At 37.3% G+C, this 26,061-nt stretch overlaps 1 protein-coding gene across 4 annotated transcripts in view; it reads left to right on the plus strand.

Annotated features, from left to right (window-relative positions):
- Positions 1 to 26,061, plus strand: part of APLF (aprataxin and PNKP like factor) — a 104,881-nt gene that overhangs the window by 33,638 nt on the left and 45,182 nt on the right. For all 4 annotated transcript variants that reach the window (XM_070480389.1, XM_020878587.2, XM_020878583.2 and 1 more), the window contains 3 exons: positions 726 to 870; positions 1,198 to 1,324; positions 9,677 to 9,861. In XM_070480389.1, the coding sequence (XP_070336490.1) occupies positions 726 to 870; positions 1,198 to 1,324; positions 9,677 to 9,861 (457 nt within the window). The remainder of the gene's footprint in view (positions 1 to 725; positions 871 to 1,197; positions 1,325 to 9,676; positions 9,862 to 26,061) is intronic.

A 26,061-nucleotide genomic window follows, 5' to 3' on the forward strand; every position in this document is an offset into this window, starting at 1 on the left:
AATCAGTACTTTTTTCCTTTTTATTTCTGAGTAGTATTTCCATCTACATTTTCAAATTGTCAGAAAGATAAGTTTGTTGATTCCTGTCTATGCATACATAAAGAATAATGAATTAGAACTTTGGATAATCTTACCACACTTTGCAGCAAGTAAGAGGCAGTTAGTTCTGCTAGTATGTTCCATATATGACCTTGGATGCTCCTTTGTTGGACTACAAGTTGGGAGATTTCACAAGTGGCTGTAATGGCCAGGACCTCAGTAGCAGCTGTGTGTGAACTTGACCTCAGTGTTTTGTTTTTTCTTCAAGAGCCTAACTAGTTTAACTGATGTTTTTACAGTTTGCATTTTCTCTTTGGAAACTTGTAGGTGATCTAAACCTTTTTAGACAATCTGGACTTATTTGCCTATTTACTAAATAAGTAAGTAGCTCTTCATCCTTCATAGAGATGGCTACTGCCCATCTTATAAATAGCTGTGGTTTCTAGGCCCATGCTTTGGGAAGATTAATGTGATGGTGATACAGTGGGCAGAACATGAAGAACATATTCTAGTCTATGTATTTTATTCTGGTATACTATAATCTGCTTTTTGTCCTCCTAAGTCTGATAAAAGTAGCGTGACTCATTAGTTAGATATACTTAGGAGAATCACATAATGTCATGGTACGCAATAGAAGTGTTTTCAGTTTAAATGATTAATAAATGAATTTCAATTGTATCTTATAGAAATAGTCAAATGCTTGATGAAGATGATATACTGAATGAAACACCAAAATCTTCCTCAGTTGATTTGCCCGATAAAACACCCAGTGCCCCACAACTGGGAAGAAGCATAGAAACAGCAAAGACCCAGACCACTGCAAATAATGTGGTAAGAAATTTAAGATCTTAACCATTTATAACATGTTACTTAAGTTGTATTGAGGAGAGAAGACAACTGATATTAGACATATCTTGACAAAATTGCTAGCGTTGACCTGCTTTTCCTGTTTTTAAGTAAAGCTCTAGAGAAGGTCACACTAGACCAACCCTTCAGCTAATAGAAATGTTGAATTTCTTCCTTTGAGAAATTTAACTAATTCAGTCCACAGCTGCAGATGGGTTTTTTAAATGGTAGCTTTCTTCAAAGTAAATTGTTGTGAAGTTTCATTAAGGATTCAGGATGATTTTTAGCAATTAATATATAGGTGCCTTTTAGTCTTTCATAGGTGAAAGTAGAGACTCGAGTCAGCAACAACCAAATCCTTCCCAGAGGAAAAGAATCCTCCCAGCATGGATGTTGACAGAAAATTCAAGTGATCAGAACCTTTCAGTCATCAGTGAAGGTAGGTTTTGTTTCAAGAAAATATTTGACAGAATTTGAAAGTTTTTGAACAAGTGAAGATAAAATTGTAGTTGTATATGTGTGTAACTTAGCCTAACATTTTTTTAGGAGTCTTCATGAAGTTTAATTTAAATCATAAATTATTATTTTATGCCATTTGTCAAACACCATGCTACTACTTACTATTATTTTTTAATTTTTTATTCTAGCAGCTTAGAACAATACCCATTATTAGCTCACAGTTTTTAAGTCTGGGCAGATTTAACTTAGTTGTCTGTTGAGAGTTTCACGAGACAAATCCAAGTGTCAGGCTGGGCTCTGACCTGGGTGTCATGGGATATCCACTTACAAGATCATTTCAGTTTTTATGGAGAATTTGCTTCCTTGTAGTTGGAGGGCTTGTTTTCCTACTGACTATTGGCCATGGCTACTCTCAGCTACTGGAGGGCATTTTTCAGTTCTGAACTTCATCTTCAAGGCCAGCATGGCCCAACAGACCTTCCTCCTGCTCTGCATCTAATTTCTCCTTGGTGACCAACTGAGAAAACTCTGCTTAAAGAATTTGTTGATTAGATCAGACCCATGTATGTTATCTTCCAGTTAATTAACTCAGGATAAACTGATATGGATAAACTGATATGTAAACTTAAAAATAGGTGCAACATTTATTTTGCCATATAACCAAACACAATCATGGGTATGATATCGCATTCACAGTCCTGGGGATTAGGGCAGGAAATCTTGGGGAAGGGTCATTTTAGAAATCTTCAGACCACACTAATGTCTCTCTACTTGTCCACTCTCCTAATATTAATATATCATAATTTAAGCATTATCTTAATATTTAACTTTTGTCACTGTCCCAAATTATAGTGTCATTAAGTGTGATTAAAAACTGTGTGAATGTCTTAGAAGTCTACCATTATTTTGTTGCTATGATATAAATTGTAGAAAGGAAATTACTTGATCAGAAACTACAAATATTAAAGGATCATGACATGTTACTAAAATACTCCCTTTGTACTACAGTGAAAAAAAAAAAACACTTTGAAAAATTGTTTCCTGTCAACTCTAGGTTTCACTCAACAACGTGTGCCATCTGTATATGTAACAAAATAGTAAAAGTAAATGTAGAAGTAGGACACCCATTAGTGAGAGAATTCACTGGAGCCCAGATGACAGGGATTGAATCCTAGGTCCTCTGCAAATTCTGCTGATTATTATTATTATTTTATTTTAAATTCTGATGGTTTTTTGATTTATACTAATTTTAGTTCCGGATGTCATTAAAATAGATTTTCAAACAAATCCCTTAGGGTCATGTCTATGATGACAAGCACAGTAAAAACATTTCAAATTAAATTAAAAAACTACAAGCACACAATGTTATGTGTTGAAAAGAGTCAAAGATGATGAGACCAGTGTTCTAGCACAGTTCATTGTCGTGGTAGATACCACAGTGATTTATGTCATCTTCTGGATATTCCCATTGATTAGAGATTATTAAACTTTTTGCTACATTGTATTATTCAGTCAGCATTTCATTTGCAACTTCTCAGTCATCTGAGGTTTAATTTCTGTTGGCTGCCTGTTTTCCTCTATGTGGGTCACATTTTCCTATTGTGCTATTGGATGTTGGATGTTATGAATGATACAGTATAGAGACTTTGATTTTGTATCCTTCTGAATAAATATTTTTATTCTAATAGGTAGTTAACTTGGCCTTCCTGTTTTCTTTTTTTCCCCCAAGATTACGAAAATCTTATGCTTTACTTTTAAAAAAGATATTTTCAAAATTTCATATGATTTTTCACCTACACACATGCAGGGCATAAAATAATGTGTGATGAAGTCAGTGATGGAAGAGCCAGAGATTCATGTGAGCAAGGATTATTCCTAACTCATTGCAAGCCTCGATCTCAACTTTGCAGCAGCAGAAGTGGAAGGGGCAGCATATAGGCCATGCCACTCCTTTTAGCTCTGTCTACATTGTCCTAGAAAGGAAAGAGCATCAGGCCTGATGGAAATTTAATTGTTTGTCAACCCATTCCTTCCTTTCCTTCTCAGTTAAAAATGCTAATTTGGATTATAGTAGGATCAGAATGATTTTTTGGCAAAAATAGGTTATATGTGTTAAGGGAGATGTGATTTAATCTGGAGCATTTTCACATTGAAATCTAAGATTTCCTGGTAAGGGTTTTATTTATTCCAGGACAGTGGTTTTGAATTCCCTACTCCCCCTATCGTTACATGTATATCTTTATCAGTAGTATTTCTCATTAAGTGTGGGTCCTCTCCTTTTGCAGGAAGGGGGTGGTAATGGGGGATGGTAGTGGAGAGGGAGCAGACACTTCCTCTCATTAGAACATTTTCTGTAATATAGAAAGAATAACTATGTAACCAAAAATTGACCAGTGTGAATTTCTTCCTTGCAAGCAAGTTCTTTTCTTTCAGAGTTGTTTTGTACTGTAATTGCTTCTATACTATCATTATTACATTACTTATAATTGTCCAAAATATATTTACTTCCAGTTATGAATATATCCCTTTATTTTCACTTGGTAAATGTACCATATAAAATGTGAAGCACTTTTTTTGACACCTCACCTAGAAAACACAAATGAGAGTAATTTGACATTGCTTTAGACAGGCATATTAAATAGCGTGTGTGCGCTAAGTTGCTTCAGTCAGGTCCGACTGTTTGTGACCCTATGGACTATAGCCTGCCAGACTCCTCTGTCTATGGGATTCTCCAGACAAGAATGCCATGCCCTCCTCCAGGGGATCTTCCCGACCCAGGGATGGAATCCCCTATCTCTTATGTCTCCTGCATTGGCAGGCAGATTATTTACCACTAACGCCACCTGGGAAGCAGCCCCCATTACATAGTGCAAAAAGCTAAAGCTTCAAAATAAAGTCTTTGCATTTAAGCATTTCTTATAAATTCCTACTTTGGGGAAATATAAGAAAAAAGGTAGGTTAACTTTTTTAAAGACAGAGAGATTTAGAAGGAAATAACAGTTTAGTACTTGAATCCAGCAAATTAAAGTTTGGAGTACTTTGACTTTTTCTGCTCTGTAGTTTCTATTGTTGTTGTTATGTTCGTTTAAATAGTTTATCACCCATATCAATAGACCAATGCTAGTGATTTTTAAAAATCAATTTCCAGGATGCATTTTAGGTTCATTTAGGTATAGGATACTTTAAGTCTTTTACAGCTCTAATACTATATTGTGTTAATTGATCTTTATTTAGACTACCTAAAACCATCTTGATATTTTTGAACCATCTGTGTCTTCAAATACAGAAAAAAATAGTAATGTTAATTAATATGAACTGACTTGACTTACCTAAGATCATAATAAATGGCAGAGATATAATGAGATGTAGCTCTACCTGACTGTAAAGCACATGCTCTGAACCATATCACTTTATAGCCACCTAAATTTACCCTCTGTATATTTTGGAGGTTTAGTTTTGGTTTTGCTTTTTATTTTATTAATATGCCTTGCATTCTCTTCTAGATCTTTTCTCAGTTTAACTGTAGTTTTAATTCTTATATGTACATGAATGTTTGCTGTGATCAGGCTATCCTTTCTGCTTTTCAGCTAATATACTTCTAGTTTATTTAGTTTTCTGGGTCCCCAGGTATTATCCCTTGGGTGTTATCCTGAGTTTCTTAGACCTGAGCTGAAATTTTTTCCATGTCCCTTGGAGTGATTGGTAAGTGAGTATATTTGGGCAAAGACTATCAGACTTCCCCTTCTCTTTGCTTATGTCTGCTTCCTTAGCTCGCTAGGGCCCAGGACAAGGTATAACTCCTAGGGTTTGATGTTCTTGGTAGATTAAGAGGAGCTTTTATATTTTCACTGGTTCATGCTACCCTTTAGTATTCTTCTTTCCCCATCTTCTAACCCCCCAACATGAAGTAATGAAAAGTGACAGATGCTGATAAAGGTTGAAGTAGTAAATAGTCCCCAAACCGTTAGGTTTACATTTAATTTTGTACAGTGAATATTTTCTCTGTGACAATACAGATGATAAATATTTAACTGACATTGTTTAGTTTGATTACAGTACGAGTTATTCTGTTTATTTCAAGCAACCTTGTTAAGTGGTCTAACTAATTCTGATTGTTTTTTAGCCTCTTGGATTTTCTAGATGTATAGTCATATCTATAGAATTATGATAATTTTGACTCTTCTGATCTATTTATTGCTTTAAAAGCATTTATTTCATAAGTTAGATCCTATAAGTTTTAAATAAAAATGGATAAAATTGGCATCTCTCTTCCTGATTTTAACAGAAATTGTGTTAGTACTTCAGCATTTAATATGTTTGGTATTCAATTCTGATATTCTTATTATGTTTGGGTTGATTGATTCAGGGATAGCTTGAATTTTTTGAAAAAATTTTTGGTATAGAAACAGTTCTGCATTTTCATATATTAATGTAATTAATGATGTTGGTAGGTTTCCTATTGTTGCACTATGCTTGTGTTCCTGGGATAAGTTCATTTTATCATGATGGCATATTATTTTATGTTGTTAGACTTATAAATCTTTAGGATATTTGCATCTATATTCATAAGTATGGCTAATATTTTTCTCCATATGTGCCATCCATATCAGATTTTGACATTATAGGTATGTCAGCATTGTAGAAAATGAATTAAGTGATTTTTTAATACATGTTCAAGGACAGAAATATCTTTTTTTTTTTTTTTAAATAGAACTTTCCTTTATCACAATCTGGGCCTAGTGCCTGCTTCTAGTAGTTGACAGTTCTGGAATAGGAATGGGTTAAGTTGACCAGTAAAAAAGAATGAAACACCTCAAAGCAGATTACAATGACACACATTTAATGTATAAGGAATTATCAATTCAAATTGGTGGAGAAAGGATGCATCATTGTTAAATACAATGTGGGAGAATTAGATTTCCATCTGGAAGAAAGTAATAATAGAGCACTCACTGGTCATGTCACATTTATAAATAAACTTCTACTGAATTAATAACCAATGTTAAAAATTGAAGCTAAGGCATTTGAAGAAAATTTGGGGAAACAATTTTTTATTACTTCTGGGAGACTTTCCTAAGATGATGGGAAGCCTAGAATAAGGGAAAATTTGACAGACATATTTTGGTCCAGAAATTCCAATCCTAGATATTTATCCCAGAGAAGTAATAGCATGTATACTTTTAGTCCTGTGTGTATTCTTGTATTTGCTTAAACTTAAGAAAAAGCTGAGAAAAATATATATAAAATTGGTAATATGGCTGTTAGGAGTGGTTTGTTTGAAGGATAAAATTAGATGGATATGATTTTAATGACATTACATATCGTTGAGCTAGCATTCATGTAGTGTTAGTGTAATTGTGTCATATAAGTAAATGCAGTTAGTAATTGTTCAAAATAAACTGATTTGTAATAATAGCTAATTTCTTTTACAGTTTTATCATTTAACTGTACTCATCCTGAATTTATAAAAATGTGTTTTATATACCAGATATAAAGATTTTTATGAGCCATTGGGCTTCCTCTGTGGCTCAGCAGTAAAGAACCCACCTGTGATGCAGGAGACACAGGAGATGGGAGTTTGATCCCTGGGTTGGGAAGATCCCCTGGAGGAGGAAATGGCAACCCACCCCAGTATTCTTGTCAGGACAATCCCATGGGCTGCAGTCCATAAAGTTGCAAAGAGTTGGACATGACTGAGTACAGCATGATAGATAGATGAGCCAGCTAACTTATTTATCTTATATATGCTTTGTGAAGAGCATTTAAACAATATCAAAATGACTTCTTGCTATGCAAAAAGAAAGAGCCCTGGTCCCTAGAAGGAATATTTGTAGTATCTCATTTGGAATTTAAAAGAATTGAATATTATAAATGTGTATTTTTAAATTTTAGACTTTTATGTACATCTGTGACACATGGAATGTGGTAACCTGCCATTTGTGCAGAAACTGTGTCTTATTTATAGTTTTTAGTTCCTAGCATAGTAGACAATATCATAATTGATTATTTCCCTTGGTTTGACAATTCACATCTGTTGTGTCATCAAACTATATAGTCAGTTCCATTTAGCTTTATTTCTGACAGTTTCTAAAATGATAGGAAATGTTTCCTAATTTAGATTTAAAACAAAGATGTTAGTAATTGAGGCCAAGTTTATTTATTAGTTTATACATGTTTCTTTTGATAAATATATTACTTTTATATTGGTTCAGTGATTTTCCTATTTAATAATATGGATAATATTCTATTAGTCCATATTATCAATTTTTATTATCAATTTCAGGTCATTTCAATATCCTTTAGAACAGCTCTGAGCAAACTATAGCCTATGAGCCAAATTCAACCCACTGCCTGTTTCTGTAAAAAAGTTTTTTTGGAACATAGCAAACTCTCATCCATGTATGTATTGTCTGTGGTTGCTTTCACACTAAAAAGGCAGAATTGGGTAGTTGTGGCAAATATACAGCCCATAGTGCTTAAAATATTTATTCTTTGGCTTTTTACAGAAGTTTGCTAACCCTTGCTTTAGAACATTAGAATAGTGACTACAGATTGCCTTACATACATGTATCCAGGTTCTCAAGGGATCTTTGGACAATTTTCTGTTTATGCTTACAGTTTAATTACTCATACATATTCATTGAGTGCCAGTATATGCAGAGTATATCATGAGAAACGCTGGGCTGGATGAAGCACAAGCTGGAATCAAGATTTCCGGGAGAAATATCAATGACCTCAGATTTGCAGATGACACCACCCTTATGGCAGAAAGTGAAGAAGAACTAAAAGGCCTCTTGATGAAAGTGAAAGAGGAGAGTGAAAAAGTTGGTTTAAAGCTCAACATTCAGAAAACTAAGATCATGGCATCTGGTCCCATCACTGCAGATGGTGATTGCAGCCATGAAATTAAAAGACGCTTGCTCCTTGGAAGGAAAGTTATGACCAACATAGACAGCGTATTAAAAAGCAGAGACATCACTTGGTCAACAAAGGTCCGTCTAGTCAAGGCTATGGTTTTTCCAGTGGTCATGTATGGATGTGAGAGTTGGACTATAAAGAAAGCTGAGCACCGAAGAATTGATGCTTTTGAACTGTGGTGTTGGAGAAGACTTGAGAGTCTTTTGGACTGCAAGGAGATCCATCCATTCCATCCTAAAGGAGATCAATCCTGAGTATTCATTGGAAGGACTGATGTTGAAGCTGAAACTCCAATACTTTGGCCACTTGATGAGAAGAACTGACTAATTGCAGAAGACCCTGATGCTGGGAAAGATTGAGGGCAGGAGGAGAAGGGGACGACAGAGGATGAGATGGTTGGATGGCATCACCCCGACTCAACGGACGTGGGTTTGGGTGGACTCTGGTAGTTGGTGATAGACAGGCAGGCCTGGTTTGCTGCAGTTCATGGGGTCGCCAAGAGTCGGACACGACTGAGCAACTGAACTGAACTGAACTGAACTTTGTGTTAGCTGCAGGTCTAGATTCTGGAGACATGAAGTAGGGAATAGTGAAGAAGGCACAGGAAGCCTCTGCCCTCATAAATTATAGAAGAAAGACAACTAACCATGAAGATTTCCCTCTTTAGATCTTTTTTCTTTTCTGATTAGACAGTTCATGAATTTTTTAACAAAATATGATACTGACTTAAGTTTCTCCACTACACTGAACCTTGAATAAGGGTTATGACAATGCAGTGTCCATTGTTATTGGAGATTTATTTTCTTTTATTAGTTAAGTTTGTAGAGGTTGCTTTCCCTTTTCAGTTATTTTTGGTTTTTAATCTGTCTTTAAGGTAATTTAAGGTGCATTTCTCAATATGGGTGGTAGGGGCTCAGTAAGTATGTGTAAAATTCATTGATTGCTATAGGTCAGATTTTCTGTTATAAAAATTCATTGCTAAAATTAAGAAACTATCCATATGATAACTAATATACATGTGATACTCTGATAATTTATGTGTCTTATCTGATTTACTCCTCCTAATAACTCCATGAGTTTTTATAATTCCCCTTTTCTACATGATGAGACCAAAGTTCAGAGAGGTAAGGTTAAACAGTTAAAGGATGGTGCTTGCCCACATTAGCATCTTGGCCTGGATATCTTCAGGGCTGGAGTTCTTGGCCATGGTGTTGCTTAATACTTCTTGAGATTTGGAAATATGCATTTTCAGATTGGCCTTAATATAGATAGAACTTTAGTGTTTGCTCTTTTATCATTTTTATTTTTGTTTTGATTTCTTTTTTTGGGGGGTATGGATTATTGACATTTGAAGGTACAGGAGATAATTTTCGTTTTCTTTTTCCTTGTGTTTATGTGCTTGTGTATGATTAAGATAATAATGTAACCCGAGAAAGTGAAAAAGAAAGAGTCTGCAAAGAAAAAACCCAAGTAAGCATAACACAGCAAGGAAAAAAGCGATTAATTTCATCAGGAAGTTCAGAAAGTACATCAGCAGAGCAAGACACAGGAAAAAAGTACAAAAATGATGATCAGGAAGAGTCTATCATTTCATCCAAGGTGATTTTTAAAATATTCATTATTTGGTTGTTTATTTTCTCCATCAAGTGTTCTAGTTAGGATAATTATATGCTATATATATCAGTGAAAAACCAAAAATGCTTTTTATATTATTTCTCAAGATTTGTTATTTTGTTTGATTTTGTTGTTTGGCTTTGTAATATAGCACTTACAAAGTAGAAAACAGAGCTATTTAACTTAGAAATTTTCAGACTGAAAAATAGGTGGAGACCACTTGACTCTGGACATAATTTGGTACCTCCCTTTTGAAACTCTGGGTTTTTGATCATTCTCAGGCTGCCTGTCACTACTTTTCTCTTGGTAAATATTAAGAGAGGAACAATTAATGAGTAGTTCTTAACAGTCTGTTGCAGAATTACTTCTGGGTTTACTTGCAGTATTTATAAATCTTTTCTATCCTCTTTCAGTTTTTGCTAATTCATTAGAATGGTTTGGCTGACTTAAGCATTCTTTGATACTGGGTACTCTAGGAAAATGAGATTATTAGATGAATTTCAAAAGAAAGGAGGGGGAAAAAAGAGAGATGACTCTGGGACAAAAAGATCAGGTATTCCTCCTTTCAGGAGAAGAATGGCTTTAAATGATCATTTTCATGATCCTTGTAGTCCTGTGGCTAAGCTCTATGCGTCTCCATCTGTTTAGTCTCAGGGAGAGCCAAAGAAATAGGATTGCTTTTAGAATAGCATGCACTGGATTGATTGAAATTTCAGCCACTATCCCAGAGAATCAGGTTTTTTATAGTTCTCCCCTCACTCCTGCCTCCTCTCTAGTGAGAAACAGGATCCTTTCTTCCAGCTAGAAAGCAGGGTCTAATCACTATAGGCTTAACTCTCCTGCTTACTTATAGAGTCAAGCTTAATAAATGAAAACAAAATGTATTCTAACTCACATACATTGACCATAAAAACTTAACTATACATTTTATGTGAATTTTGAGCCCTAATATTCTCTGCTGTACTCTCTAAACATATTATTGACCTAAAGCAAGTAGATTTCCAGATATTTCTCCAGCAAAGATGAGTTTATTTGGGATCAGCCAAGAATTGTATTTTGGAGTCTTCAGCCATGGGCGCAAGTTCCTGCACAGCAGAGGAAAGAGGATGCTTTTTAGCCCACAGTAAACAAATTTCATGGATTTTCATTGGCTGAGTCTTTGCCATGCAGGAAGAGGACTCTTTCTTCTTCCTGTTGCGCTCTGCTGTTATCTCAGGGCATGAGAACTGTACTTTCTGGTCTCCCAACTCTATTTAATTTTTTATATTTCCCCATTTCCCATTTTGGTCAAGATTTTTCTCTGAAAGCATTGCTAATCAAGAGTCAGGTTTTCAGTGACTTTTTGTCCTTTAGTGCCAGGAGGGACCTTTGCTGGGTGTGGCATCTCACATTGGAGTGAAAGTACACAGATTGGAAACCTATTGAAGTCACATTCAAGTATCAAGGAGAGGTAGGAGGAATAATTTTCAGGCACTTTTAATCTAAAGTTTGTATGTCACCAAAATCATAGAGATTGGAGGGTGTTGAAGTGTTCTGTCATCATCAAAGGTGTGACAGACAAGCTGCCAACAGGCCTGGTCTGGATATCTTCAGAAAGCTGTCTCATCAGATGTCATCTGCCTCAATTCTGGGAAATCTTTTCTTTCAGGTCATCAGATAATGTGCAGATCTAGTCAGGGTTTGGTACATTTTCTATATGTGTCATGTGAATCCAAGAGTCTTCTTGGGGTTTGGTGGCACAAAGGCTGGTTCGCAGTACGTGATAGAGGCCTTTCCAGTGAGGTTGAAGAGAGTTCTTCTGGAGGTGTTTCTTTCCAGTAGACAAAATATCCAGTTTATCAGGTTTATTTTAGGTCATCTTCCCCCAAGAGTACATTGTGAAAATATTGCTCTACTAAAAAAGTTATTTTTAATAGCATTTAGGCTTTTGCTATATTGGAGTATCTCTCCTTTTACCAGTTGTGAGTCAAAAGAAGCAAGAGCATCCTGTGACTGTCTTCAAGTGCAAGAGCTTATAAGTTCTGAAAGGGGTGGATCTGAGATTCAGAATGACCAATGACAATGCTTTTGGCCAAGGCATTTTGGCCAAAATTTTTGGAGTGCCTTTACTAATTTTGTCAACTGAGTAATAATAATGCCATTAGTGCATTCAACTAAATGGGGATTGAGGGTGGTAAGCACAGTGAAAGTGTTGAAAATTGTCCAAATAGCACAGACTTGTTGAAGTACCTGACCAATAAGAAGTGTTCCTTGATCACCATGAAATTTGAGAGGAATTCCCCTGATAGGGATAATCTTTTCTAAAAGGACTTTAACCACAGAAGAAGCAGTAGCATGTCTGCCAGGGATGCCTGTCTGTATGTGAAAACACACAGACCATTACTGAAACGTATTTGTATCCATGAGCCAGAGCAAGTTTTGAGACCTTGTGAATGGTTCATTGGGCTGTTTAAATTGTCTGGGAACATTATAACAAGCTTTCTTGGGTTGTATTTCAGACAAGTTGGACAAGTGAGGTAGATATTTTTGATGACCTTGTTAATATTTGCACATCAATATTGATTGATGAATGCTATAATTTTGTCAGTAGACCAGTGGTTTAATACATGTACAGTGCTGAAGTATAGGGATTTTAGAGTGTCCAGGAGGACTGGGTTGTTAGTCTAAACCACAGCTTCCTCTTTTATCAAACCAACAATTTTTAAATTTCCAATCTTGTTTTTCCTTTTCTGAAGCCAGTTGTTAGGCTTCTTTAGTCTGTTTTTTTAAGTTATCATTTGGGAAAATTTCTCTTTGGACCAACAGCTTGCTATTGGCCCCTTGGTATTGGCAACATTCCCTGCAGAAATGTCATCAAAGTTATTTCCCTTAGTTTCCAGAGAGTCAAGTGTAGAATGTCCCAGAATATTAGTAATACCTAAAGTGGCAGATAAAAATATTACATCCAGTAAATATAAGGGTCACTTAAAATTTTATTTCAGCAGGAAGTAAGGAAGTCACATTGCTTCACAGTATTCCAAAATCATAAGCTGCTGTGTAGTGTAAAACTATTATATTTGTGTATAATATTATAAAAGTATATACCATCAGTATAAATATTGGCTTTGTACAAAGCTTTGCCCTTGGCTTAAGTACAAGCCCACATGAGAGTGTATAATTCCGCCTGTTTGGCCAAAGTCGCCAAAGGTAAAAGTGCTGCCTCAACATCAAAAGGAGTAGCAAAGCATACCTAGCGTCTTTACCGTCGTTACCTTTTAAATAAGAATGTCAGTGAACCTTGAGAAGTCAGTGTTACCAGGAGGTCTTTCCTGTAAACCAGTATGAGTCTGGAGGTGGGCAGTGTCCTCTTTGGTGGTCAGTTAGGGGCTTCTTTGGTGACAGAGGGGAGAAGAGGAGCAGGTCCAGCATAAAGGAGTTATGTGGGGAGAAGTTAATGAAAGGACTTACTTCTTAGGATGTAAGGCACCTGGCTGAGAAATATTAAGTGTGATGAGAATTCAGGAGGGCTTCCACTGCATGATGTACAAAAATGGTTAAAGGGGATCCTGTGATTTTCTTGGTGGCCTTAACCAAAAGAGCAGTAGCCATAATGGCTTTGAGGCAAGCAGGGTATCCCTATGCCACAGAGTCCAGTTCCTGGCTGTAATGCAGTGTGGGTTGATGGTGGACCCATGGTTTTGGGTGAGTACCCCAAGGACATTTTCTTCCTTTTCGTATATAAAAAGGAAAGAAAAAAAGAGAATCTGATAATTGGGATTCTCAAAGGCAGATGGGTTCATGAGACGCAACTTTAAGGCTTTAAAGGCTGTGTTGTTCAGTTCTTTCTTTAAGTTTGAGTCATGATTGTTACTGTTTAATAAAGCTCACATAGGTTTGGCCATAAGAGAGAAATTTGAGATTCAGCTTTGGAAATAACCAACCAGCCCGAGAAGACTTAGCATATAGCAGGGTAGTCTTGGGTTTGGGGAAGCTTAGGATATTATGAAGTGTATCTGGATCTCCTTAAAGCTTTTGTGCTGATATCAGATGCCCTGAATATCAAACCTGGGTTTGGGTAAACCCTAATTTTTCTTTGATGACCTTATGTTCCTAAAAGCTTTGGCAAGTGGATACTGTCTTTTTGTGAGGAGGCTTGAGAAGGAGAGCAAAGAAGCAAATGAAGCACATATTACAACAAAGTAGAACCTCTAGGGAACCTTACATAATCCAGATGAGCCTTTAGTATTTGTAAGAAATAAGGATTCTCAGTAAAACCCTGAGTCATTACTGTTCAGGTGAATTGCTTTTCTTCCTAAGTGAGGGCAGAAAGATATTGGTCAGCCTCATCAACTGGAATGGATGTTCGTAATTATGGTATTAAGAACAACAGTGTCAAGGGATAACAGTGTTGTTTACTGCTCAGAGATCCTGGAGGAACCTCCACCCTCCGCCCTTAGGTTTTGTTCACCTGACTGGTGTAAGGGTTAGTGAGCCCTTGAGCCTTGTAATGTTCTTTTATGGTCTTTATGCCTTTCAGGGCTTTCTTTTCTTATAGAATATTAATTAAGTCTGGTTAAGTGGTTTTTGAGGGATCTATTTGAATCTTGGGATGTGTGCTGTGAGTTTTGCCGGTATCAACTGGAGATTTTACCCATAAGGTGGGTGGTAACTAGGGACCAGTGATCAACATTTCCAGATCAGTATTAGCTCTAGTACTGTCAGAGGCAAACCAAATAAAAGATGTCAAAGGACCATTTCATTCACCTGGTTCATTACTTTGATAACTGTTGTCAGATTCTAGAATTATTTCCCCTTTTTGGGAAAAAGAAATTCAAGCATGACACTTCATTAAGAAGTCTCAGCCTAATAAATGAGTTGGGGGCCAAGGAACTAAGGAGAAAGGGGTATGCATCTCTCAAAGGGCCTAAGTGGAAGGGAATAGGTTCAGAGACAGAAACCTCTTGAGGCTCGTTAGAAATCCCCAATCCCACTAGTTGGGGAATACATGTAACTCCATGGCTGATTCATGTCAATGTATGACAAAACCCACTGCAATGTTGTGAAGTAATTAGCCTCCAACTAATAAAAATAAATGAAAAAAAAAAAAAAAAAAGAAATCCCACTAGTTGAGCTGTGTTGAGACTGCTCTATAGTAGTCATGTTGAGCCCTGAGAGTATGACTTCAGGGTCAGTTAGGACTAGAATAGACTTGTCTCCAATCTGTAGAAATGTTTCTCCAGGTTGACGGAGAGGGGAGACTGGGAAGAGCCCCTGTTCTTTCTCAGAGTTCTGTCCTTGAGAATTGGGCAGATGTTGGAAAGGCTGGTTAGAGGACTGAAGGCATCTGAAGTACTTAACAGTATATTTGTAGCAGTCTCTTTCGAATGTCCTGGCTCTTTGCAATAATAGCAGAAACAAGGAGGGTTTTGGTTTTGTTTGGAGTCTTCAGTTGGTGGTTTGAAGATAGTCTTCCTTTTGGGTGATCCATCTAGAGTCTGAGTGAGCTGGCTTGCCAGATGAGCTAAATATGGAGCTGATAGTTTCCCATTCTGTCCTAGTCCTTTTTACTAGAAAAGAAAGGACCCAGTTCAGTTTATGTTTAAGTAATAAACATGGGTTAATAGATACCCAGGTGGAATCAACATCTGAAAGAAGAGTAGACTTTTCCTTTAAAACAATCTGAAGTTGATTGTAATAGTCATGAGTAGGATCGTTGGATTTTTGTGTACAGGCCTGAATTCTCTTCCAATCAACAGGCTTTGAGAAAGCCATAGAAATCACCTGATGAAATTGCCTCATGATTGCTGAAGTGTGATCATATAATCGACTTCCCAGGTGGCTCAGGAGTAAAGAATCCACATGCCAGTGCAGGAGCCACAGGAAACACAAGTTTGATCCCTGGGCCTGGAAGATCCCCTGGAGTAGGAAATGGCAACCTACTCCAGTCCACCCAGAATAACCCCATGGATGGAGGAGCCTGGCCAGCTATAGTCCATGAAGTTGCAAAGAGTTGGAAAAGACTGAGCATGCACACATGATCATATAATAAGTTAGTGGTCTGGTTACTGAGCTTTAATTCTAGAGACCTTTCAAGATTTTCCCAACTAGATGCTTTTATCCAGTGCTGGGCCCAGTCTTCACTGACAAGTATAAAATTAGATGATATATGTCAGAAACCAGGTTGATAAGTTTGAATAACTATATTAAATTCCTCTGCAAATCAATGAGGATCTTCCGTTACGTTGGAAAAGTCTTTGACTATGGCTCACAGTTCAGCTTTAGTCCAAGGAATGTAAGAAACTAAGAGTTTAACATCTGGATTCTCAGAAGGCTTAATTTTAAAGGGACAGGTTCTGGCAGTTTCAGAGGAAGAGAGTAGGGAGAGTTTCAGAGAAAATAGGAAGTTTGGCAGGAGAATGGGTGTGGGGTCATTGAGGGTAGAGAGGAGGTGTCGACAGTGTAGAAGAGAAGAGGAAGATTGTGCCAAAGGTGTAGGAGCTAAGGCAGAGGCAAGTTGGCACCAGATGTGGAACCTGAGAAAAAGAAGCTAAGGAAGAAAGGCCTGAAGCTTCGGAAACCATTCTATTCTTCTTTAATCATATGCCTCAGTTAATCTTAAAATCTTATTTTGCAGAGAGGCAATTTTAAACTTCTGATAACATTGGGAAGCTTCAAAATATCAATCAAAATCATCATTCCATTCAGTCCTGGAAACTTTGAGCTACTGTAATCCATCTTGGCTTTAAGAGAATTAAATTTGGGGATTTCAAAAGTTTCCCACAATGGCCATTGATATTCTAAATTGCCTTTGGTCAGGTTGGTCCATTTAGTTGGAAATGCACATAAAGAAGGACTAGTTTTTAAGCAGAGAATCAGTTGAAGTATCTATTTTGGGGGGTGAGGTAACCTCAAAATATTTAGGTAACTGGAATCTTACTTCTCAGAGGTTTTCTTCTATAATAAAAGAATAATTTTTAAGCAGCTTAAACAATTTACCACTTAAACAGCTCAATTCAAACAGCTTGCAACTCAAACAACTTGCAGGCCTAATAACAGCCGGTTCTAAAGAAATAACTTGGTCCTGGAGAAGCCAAGCTAAAAGCTTCTTAGCTGACTTCAGTTGAAACAGTCTGATCTCAAAGTCAGACCAAAGTGCCAAATGGGTACCGTCATGCAGAATAAGGCCTTAACCTGGAAAATTAAAACTCAGAATAGATTGCAAACAAAGCTCAGAGAGCTTCAAATGCAAAGAGGGTATGAGCTCACATCCTGGAGAAACATGTACCTTCAAACTCCAAGATCTGTGAGAAAAAGCAATGATTACAGTGGACTTGATTGTGGATGCTGCACCTGTTTGCCCACCAGCCCTGGAGCTGTTGAAGGTCTTCTCTGATCCCTGTATAAGGCCACCAAACTGTTGACCTGAAACAAATGGACTTCCAGATATTTCTCCAGCAAAGATGGGTTTATTTGGGATCAGCAATTTGAGGTCTTTAACCTTGGCAAGCCTCTGCTGCAAGCTCCCTCACTGTAAGGGAAGGAGAACTTGTAGAGAGAGGAAAAGGAGGTTGGCAGGACTATAGTCAACTAAGAGTCCGTGGCTCTTTTATTGGCTGAATTATTGCCAGGAAAGAAGAGGAGTCGTCTTCTTGTTGGGCTTTGCTATCATCACAGGGCACGAGAGCTCCATCTTCTATCTAATTGAGGTTTCTTTTTATTGATTTTTTTACAGTAGCAATATAACTGCCTTTTTTTCTAAGAGAAATTTTTTTTTCCCCAGAAGAAAATCTGTAGTGTACATGTCTTACTGTATTTAAAGCAACACATAAAGTTTGATAATCACAAGTGAAACTTTTAAGAAAGGTCACGCCTTTTCTGCCAGCTATAAAAACGGCAATCTAGGTTGTTCAGAAAGAAAAAACTTAAGTTATCAGGAATATCAGAAGATCTAGATGTACAATAAAATCTTGGAAACATTACCAAAAATAGGTTGTTTATTCCTGAAAGCTGGTAGGGAGGTGATATTTTAAGAGTATCTTCATTTGTTTTTAGTACACTAGATTCTTGCCTTGACTGACCAAAATAACAGGAGAGGTAAAGACTATAACTCTTATTTACATAGCTCACTCTTAATTAAGACTGTATCCCCAGAGCTCCTTACTGCATCAAAGAATCTTATATCCTTTGCTCCTGACTGGCTATTTGGGTTGTACCATTTATAGCATGTCTCTGATCAGTCCCACAGAAACATCTATTTATTCATTCATTTAATAAGCATTCATTAAGCAAATAGTAGTAATACATGTTAACAACAACAGCTGAAAAATTACCCACAACCATTTATTAAGCTCAAAGACCATTCTGATAATCATTACCCTAAGCAGTCTTTCTGTTATATGTAAGGCAGTATGCTGGAACGTGGGGTTAAATACATAAAGATGAAAAAGACATAGTTGATGAGGAGCAAATAGTCTTGTGGGGCACATGATTCAAATGCTAAAATAAAGTGACAACACATTGATTTTTATGGCAATCTTGAGGAGGACTCCATAAACCAGCTTCTAGGGAGGGGTTCCTGAGAGAAGTGACCCTGAGCCAATCCTCAGGGCAGTGGGCATGAACCAGGCATAGAAATCCATCCCAGGTAGATGAGGCAGCAGGTATAAGAGCAGAGAGGGTCCAAAGACTATGCTGGGGACCATTGTTCTTAGCATTGTTGGTGCAGAGCTGGGCGGCAGGGCAAGATGAGGATGAAGCTGGTAGTGTGAACGAACTCATTGAAGGAGGACCTTGAAATATTTTCAGCCAGAGATAATCTTATCAGCTTTTCTTTTCTTTTTTTTTCTTTTAATTTTTATTAGTTGGAGGCTAATTACTTTACATCATTACAGTAGTTTTTGTTATACATTGAAATGAATTAGCCATGGATTTACATGTATTCCCCATCCCAGTACCCCCTCCCACCTCCCTCTCCACCCGATCCCTCTGGGTCTTCCCAGTGCACCAGGCCCGAGCACTTGTCTCATGCACCCAACCTGGGCAGGTTATCTGTTTCACCCTAGATAATATACATGTTTCAGTGCTGTTCTTTTGAAACATCCCACCCTCGCCTTCTCCCAGAGTCCACAAGTCTGTTCTATACATCTGAGTCTCTTTTTCTGTTTTGCCTATAGGGTTATCGTTATCATCTTTCTAAAGTCCATATATATGTGTTAGTATACTGTAATGATCTTTATCTTTCTGGCTTACTTCGCTCTGTATAATGGGCTCCAGTTTCATCCATCTCATTAGAACTGATTCAAATGAATTCTTTTTAATGGCTGAGTAATATTCCATGGTGTATATGTACCACAGCTTCCTCATCCATTCGTCTGCTGATGGGCATCTGGGTTGCTTCCATGTCCTGGCTATTATAAACAGTGCTGTGATGAACATTGGGGTGCACGTGTCTCTTTCAGATCTGGTTTCCTTGCTGTGTATGCCCAGAAGTGGGATTGCTGGGTCATATGGCAGTTCTATTTCCAGCTTTTTAGGAAATCTCCACACTGTTTTCCATAGTGGCTGTACTAATTTGCATTCCCACCAACAATGTAAGAGGGTTCCCTTTTCTCCACACCCTCTCCAGCATTTATTGCTTGTAGACTTTTGGATAGCAGCCATCCTGACTGGCATATAATGGTACCTCATTGTGGTTTTGATTTACATTTCTCTGATAATGAGTGATGTTGAGCATCTTTTCATGTGTTTGTTAGCCATCTGTATGTCTTCCTTGGAGAAATGTCTGTTGAGTTCTTTGGCCCATTTTTTGATTGGGTCATTTATTTTTCTGGAGTTGAGCTTCAGGAGTTGCTTGTATATTTTTGAGATTAATCCTTTGTCTGTTGCTTCGTTTGCTATTATTTTCTCCCAATCTGAGGGCTGTCTTTTCACCTTGCTTATAGTTTCCTTTGTTGTGCAAAAGCTTTTAAGTTTCATTAGGTCCCATTTGTTTATTTTTGCTTTTATTTCTGAAATTCTGGGATGTGGGTCATAGAGGATCCTGCTGTGATTTATGTCGGAGAGTGTTTTGCCTATGTTCTCCTCTAGGAGTTTGATAGTTTCTGGTCTTACATTTAGATCTTTAATCCATTTTGAGTTTATTTTTGTGTATGGTGTTAGAAAGTGTTCTAGTTTCATTCTTTTACAGGTGGTTGACCAGTTTTCCCAGCACCACTTGTTAAAGAGGTTATCTTTTTTCCATTGTATATCCTTGCCTCCTTTGTCGAAGATAAGGTGACCATAGGTTCGTGGATTTATCTCTGGGCTTTCTATTCTGTTCCATTGATCTATATTTCTGTCTTTGTGCCAGTACCATACTGTCTTGATGACTGTGGCTTTGTAGTAGAGTCTGAAGTCAGGCAGATTGATTCCTCCAGTTCCATTTTTCTTTCTCAGGATTACTTTGGCTATTCGAGGTTTTTTGTATTTCCATACAAATTGTGAAATTATTTGTTCTAGTTCTGTGAAAAATACTGTTGGTAGTTTGATAGGGATTGCATTGAATCTATAGATTACTTTGGGTAGTATAGCCATTTTGACGATATTGATTCTTCCAATCCATGAACACGGTATATTTCTCCATCTGTTTGTGTCCTCTTTGATTTCTTTCATCAGTGTTTTATAGTTTTCTATGTATAGGTCTTTTGTTTCTTTAGGTAGATATACTCCTAAGTATTTTATTCTTTTTGTTGCAATGGTGAATGGTATTGTTTCCTTAATTTCTCTTTCTGTTTTCTCATTGTTAGTGTATAGGAATGCAAGAGATTTCTGTGTGTTAATTTTATATCCTGCAACTTGACTGTATTCGTTGATTAGCTCTAGTAATTTTCTGGTAGAGTGTTTAGGGTTTTCTATGTAGAGGATCATGTCATCTGCAAACAGCGAGAGTTTCACTTCTTCTTTTCCTATCTGGATTCCTTTTACTTCTTTTTCTGCCCTGATTGCTGTGGCCAAGACTTCCAAAACTATGTTGAATAGAAGTGGTGAGAGTGGGCACCCTTGTCTTGTTCCTGATTTCAGGGGAAATGCTTTCAATTTTTCACCATTGAGGGTGATGCTTGCTGTGGGTTTGTCATATATAGCCTTTATTATGTTGAGGTATGTTCCTTCTATTCCTGCTTTCTGGAGAGTTTTAATCATAAATGGATGTTGAATTTTGTCAAAGGCTTTTTCTGCATCTATTGAGATAATCATATGGTTTTTATCTTTCAATTTGTTAATGTGGTGTATTATATTGATTGATTTGTGGATATTAAAGAATCCTTGCATTCCTGGGATAAAGCCCACTTGGTCATGATGAATGATTTTTTTAATATGTTGTTGGATTCTGTTTGCTAGAATTTTGTTAAGGATTTTTGCATCTATGTTCATCAGTGATATTGGCCTGTAGTTTTCTTTTTTTGTGGCATCTTTGTCTGGTTTTGGAATTAGGGTGATGGTGGCCTCAAGTCCCCTTTTTCTCCTCCTGCTCACCTCTATCTCCTTCCTCCCTCTCCTATTCTTCATGTAACTCTGTTAACCTCTCTGGTTGTCTCTCACGGTGGAGAATCTTTTCACCATTAACCTAGAAGTTTTATTATCAGTACTGTATAGTTGGAGAAGCCTTTAGACTCTTGGAAGAATAACACTGAAATCCAGAGGCAGGAGACTTGAGCCCAAATCCTGAGAAAACCAGAAAACTCCTGACTATATGGAACATTACGGAATAAGAGACCATCCAAAAGCTTCCATACCTACACCAAAACCAACCACCACCCAAGAGCCAATAAGCTCCAGTACAAGACATACCACGCAAGTTCTTTAGCAACGCAGGAACATAGACCTGAGTGTCAACATACACGCTCTCCAAAGTCACACCTAACACAGAGACCCATCGCAAAACTCATTACTGGACACTCCATTGCACTCCAGAGAGAAGAAATCCAATTCCACGCACCAGAACGCTGACACAAGCTTCCCTAACCAGGAAACCTTGACAAACCAATCGTCCAACCCCACCCACTGGGTGTAATCTCCACAATAAAAAGGAACCTCAAACCACAAGAATACAGAAAGCCCACTCCAGACACAGCAATCTAAACATGATGAAAAGGCAGAGAAATACCCAACAGCTAAAGGAACATGAAAAAAGCCCACCAAGTCAAACAAAAGAGGAGGAAATAGGGAATCTACCTGAAAAAGAATTTAAAATAATGATAATAAAAATGATCCAAAATCTTGAAAACAAAATGGAGTTACAAATAAATAGCCTGGAGACAAAGATTGAGAAGATGCAAGAAATGTTTAACAAGGACCTAGAAGAAATAAAAAAAAAATCAATTAAAAATTAATAATGAAATAAATGAGATCAAAAACACTCTGGAGGGAACCATGAGTAGAATAACAGAGACAGAAGATAGGATAAGTGAGTTAGAAGATAAAATGGTGGAAATAAATGAAGCAGAGAGGAAAAAAGAAAAAAGAATCAAAAAAAATGAGGACAACCTCAGGGACCTCTGGGACTATGTGAAACGCCCCAACATTCGAATCATAGGAGTCCCAGAAGAAGAAGACAAAAAGAAAGACCATGAGAAGATACTCGAGGAGATAATAGCTGAAAACTTCCCTAAAATGGGGAAGGAATTAGCCAACCAAGTTCAAGAAACCCAGAGAGTCCCAAACAGGATAAACCCAAGGCGAAACACCCCAAGACACATATTAATCAAATTAACAAAGATCAAACACAAAGAACAAATATTAAAAGCAGCAAGGGAGAAACAACAAATAACACACAAAGGGATTCCCATAAGGATAACAGCTGATCTATCAATAGAAACCCTTCAGGCCAGAAGGGAATGGCAGGACATACTTAAAGTAATGAAAGAGAATAACCTACAACCTAGATTACTCTACCCAGCAAGGATCTCATTCAGATATGAAGGAGAACTCAAAAGCTTTACAGACAAGCAAAAGCTGAGAGAATTCAGCACCACCAAACCAGCTCTTCAACAAATACTAAAGGATCTTCTCTAGACAGGAAATGCAGAAAGGTGGTATAAAAGTGAACCCCAAACAACAAAATAAATGGCAACGGGACCATACCTATCAATAATTACCTTAAATGTAAATGGGTTGAATGCCCCAACCAAAAGACAAAGGCTGGCTGAATGGATACAAAAGCAAGACCCCTATATATGCTGTCTACAAGAGACCCACCTCAAAGCAAGGGACACATACAGACTAAAAGTGAAGGGCTGGAAAAAAATATTCCACGCAAACGGAGACCAAAAGAAAGCAGGAGTCGCAATACTCATATCAGATAAAATAGACTTTCAAATTAAGTCTGTGAAAAGAGACAAAGATGGACACTACATAATGATCAAAGGATCAATCCAAGAAGAAGACATAACAATTATAAATATATATGCACCCAACACAGGAGCACCGCAATATGTAAGGCAAACGCTAACGAGTATGAAAGAGGAAATTAATAGTAACACAATAATAGTAGGGGACTTTAATACCCCACTCACAACTATGGATAGATCAACTAAACAGAAAATGAACAAGGAAACACAAACTTTAACGGACACAATGGACCAGCTAGACCTAATTGACATCTATAGGACGTTTCACCCCAAAACAATCAACTTCACCTTTTTCTCAAGTGCACACGGAACCTTCTCCAGAATAGATCACATCCTGGGCCATAAATCTAGTCTTGGTAAATTCAAAAAGATTGAAATCATTCCAGTCATCTTTTCTGACCACAGTGCAGTAAGATTAGATCTCAATTACAGGAAAAAATTATTAAAAATTCAAACATATGGAGGCTAAACAACACGCTTCTGAATAACCAACAAATCATAGAAGAAATCAAAAAAGAAATCAAAATATGCATAGAAATGAATGAAAATGATAACACAACAACCCAAAACCTATGGGACACTGTAAAAGCAGTGCTAAGGGGAAGATTCATAGCATTACAGGCCTACCTCAAGAAACAAGAAAAAAGTCAAATAAATAACCTAACTCTACACCTAAAGCAACTAGAGGAAGAAGAAATGAAGAACCCCAGGGTTAGTAGAAGGAAAGAAATCTTAAAAATTAGGGCAGAAATAAATGCAAAAGAAACTAAAGAGATCATAGCAAAAATTAACAAAGCTAAAAGCTGGTTTTTTGAAAAAATCAACAAAATTGACAAACCATTAGCAAGACTCATTAAGAAACAAAGGGAGAAAAACCAAATTAACAAAATTAGAAATGAAAATGGAGAGATCACAACAGACAACACTGAAATACAAAGGATCATAAGAGACTACTACCAGCAGCTCTATGCCAATAAAATGGACAACTTGGAAGAAATGGACAAGTTCTTAGAGAAGTATAACTTTCCAAAACTGAACCAGGAAGAAATAGAAGATCTTAACAAAATGATCACAAGCAAGGAAATCGAAACTGTAATCAGAAATCTTCCAGCAAACAAAAGCCCAGGACCAGATGGCTTCACAGCTGAATTCTACCAAAAATTTAGAGAAGAGCTAACACCTATCTTACTCAAACTCTTCCAGAAAATTGCAGAAGAAGGTAAACTCTTGTCAGCTTTTCAAAGGAGAGATTGGAAGAGAATAAGATTAAAAACAGAGGGATAAGGTAAGGTCATTGACACTGTCATGAAGAGAATCTGACTGAGGCACTAATATTAAATATGATAGGCATGAATTACAGAAATATTTAAGAGACACACTGCAGCACTTGTTTAGATCTGGGGAAAGTAAAGAAGAAATGAAAAATAGTCATCCAAGAAATTTATCCACATCTTCTGGTGAAAACAAGTTGATTATGTTGGCCAAAACTGTGGTACAGAATACAGAGGGAGGATTTCAAATTTGACATTTTGAGTGTGAGATGCATAGAATATTGAGGAAGAAATGTCTAGCTGTTGTTTAGTCACTAGTGTCACTTTCCCCCCATCTGTTAGCCATGAAGTGATGGAACTCAGTTTATTTCAGTTCAGTCACTCAATCTTGTCCAACTTTTTGCGATCCCATGGACTGCAGCAGGCCAGGCCTCCCTGTCCATCACCAACTCCCCGGGTTTACTCAAACTCATGTCTGTTGAGTGGGTGATGCCATCCAACCATCTCATCTTCCATTGTCCCCTTCTCCTCCCACTTTCAATCTTTCCCAGCATCAGGGTCTTTTCCAATGATTCAGTTCTTTGCATCAGGTGGCGTAAGTGTTGGAATTTCAGCTTCAGCATCAGTCCTTCCAATGAGTATTCAGGACTGATTTCCTTTAGGATTAACTGGTTGGATCTTCTTGTAGTCCAAGGGTCTCTCAAGAGGCTTTTCCAACACCACAGTTCAGAACCATCAATTCTTCGGCACTCAGCTTTCTTTATAGTCCAATTCTCACATCCATACATGACTACTGGAAAAACCATAGTTTTGACTAGATGGACCTTTATTGGCAAAGTAATATCTCTGCTTTTTAATATGCTGTCTATGTTTGTCATAATTTTTCTTCCAAGGAGTAAGTGTCTTTTAATTTCATGGTTGCAGTCACCATCTGCAGTGATTTTGGAGCCCCCCAAAATAAAGTCTGTCACTGTTTCCAGTGTTTCCCCATCTATTTGCCGTGAAGTGATGGGACCAGATGCCATGATCTTAGTTTTCTGAATGTTGAATTTTAAGCCAACTTTTTCACTCTCCTCTTTCACTTTCATCAACAGGCTCTTTAGTTCTTCTTCACTTTCTGCCATAAGGGTGGTGTCATCTGCATATCTGAGGTTATTGGTATTTCTCCCAGCAATCTTGATTCCAGCTTGTGCTTCATCCAGCCCGGTGTTTCTCATGATGTACTCTGCATAGAAGTTAAATAAGCAGGGTGACAGTATACAGCCTTGATGGACTCCTTTCTCATTTGGAACCAGTCTGTTGTTCCATGTCCAGTTCTAACTGTTGCTTCTTGACCGGCATAAAGGTTTCTCAGGAGGCAGGTCAGCTGCTCTGGTATTCCCATCTCTTTCAGAATTTTCCACAGTTTATTGTGATCAACACAGTCAAAGGCCTTGGTGTAGTCAATAAAGCAGCAGTACATAAAAGCAAGGAACTCTTGCTTTTTCAGTGATCCAGCAGATGTTGGCCATTTGATCTCTGGTTCCCCTGCCTTTTCTAAATCCAGCTTG

The sequence above is a fragment of the Odocoileus virginianus genome, chromosome 2 (assembly GCF_023699985.2).
Source record: "Odocoileus virginianus isolate 20LAN1187 ecotype Illinois chromosome 2, Ovbor_1.2, whole genome shotgun sequence".
In the NCBI taxonomy this organism is placed as follows: Eukaryota; Metazoa; Chordata; class Mammalia; order Artiodactyla; family Cervidae; genus Odocoileus; species Odocoileus virginianus.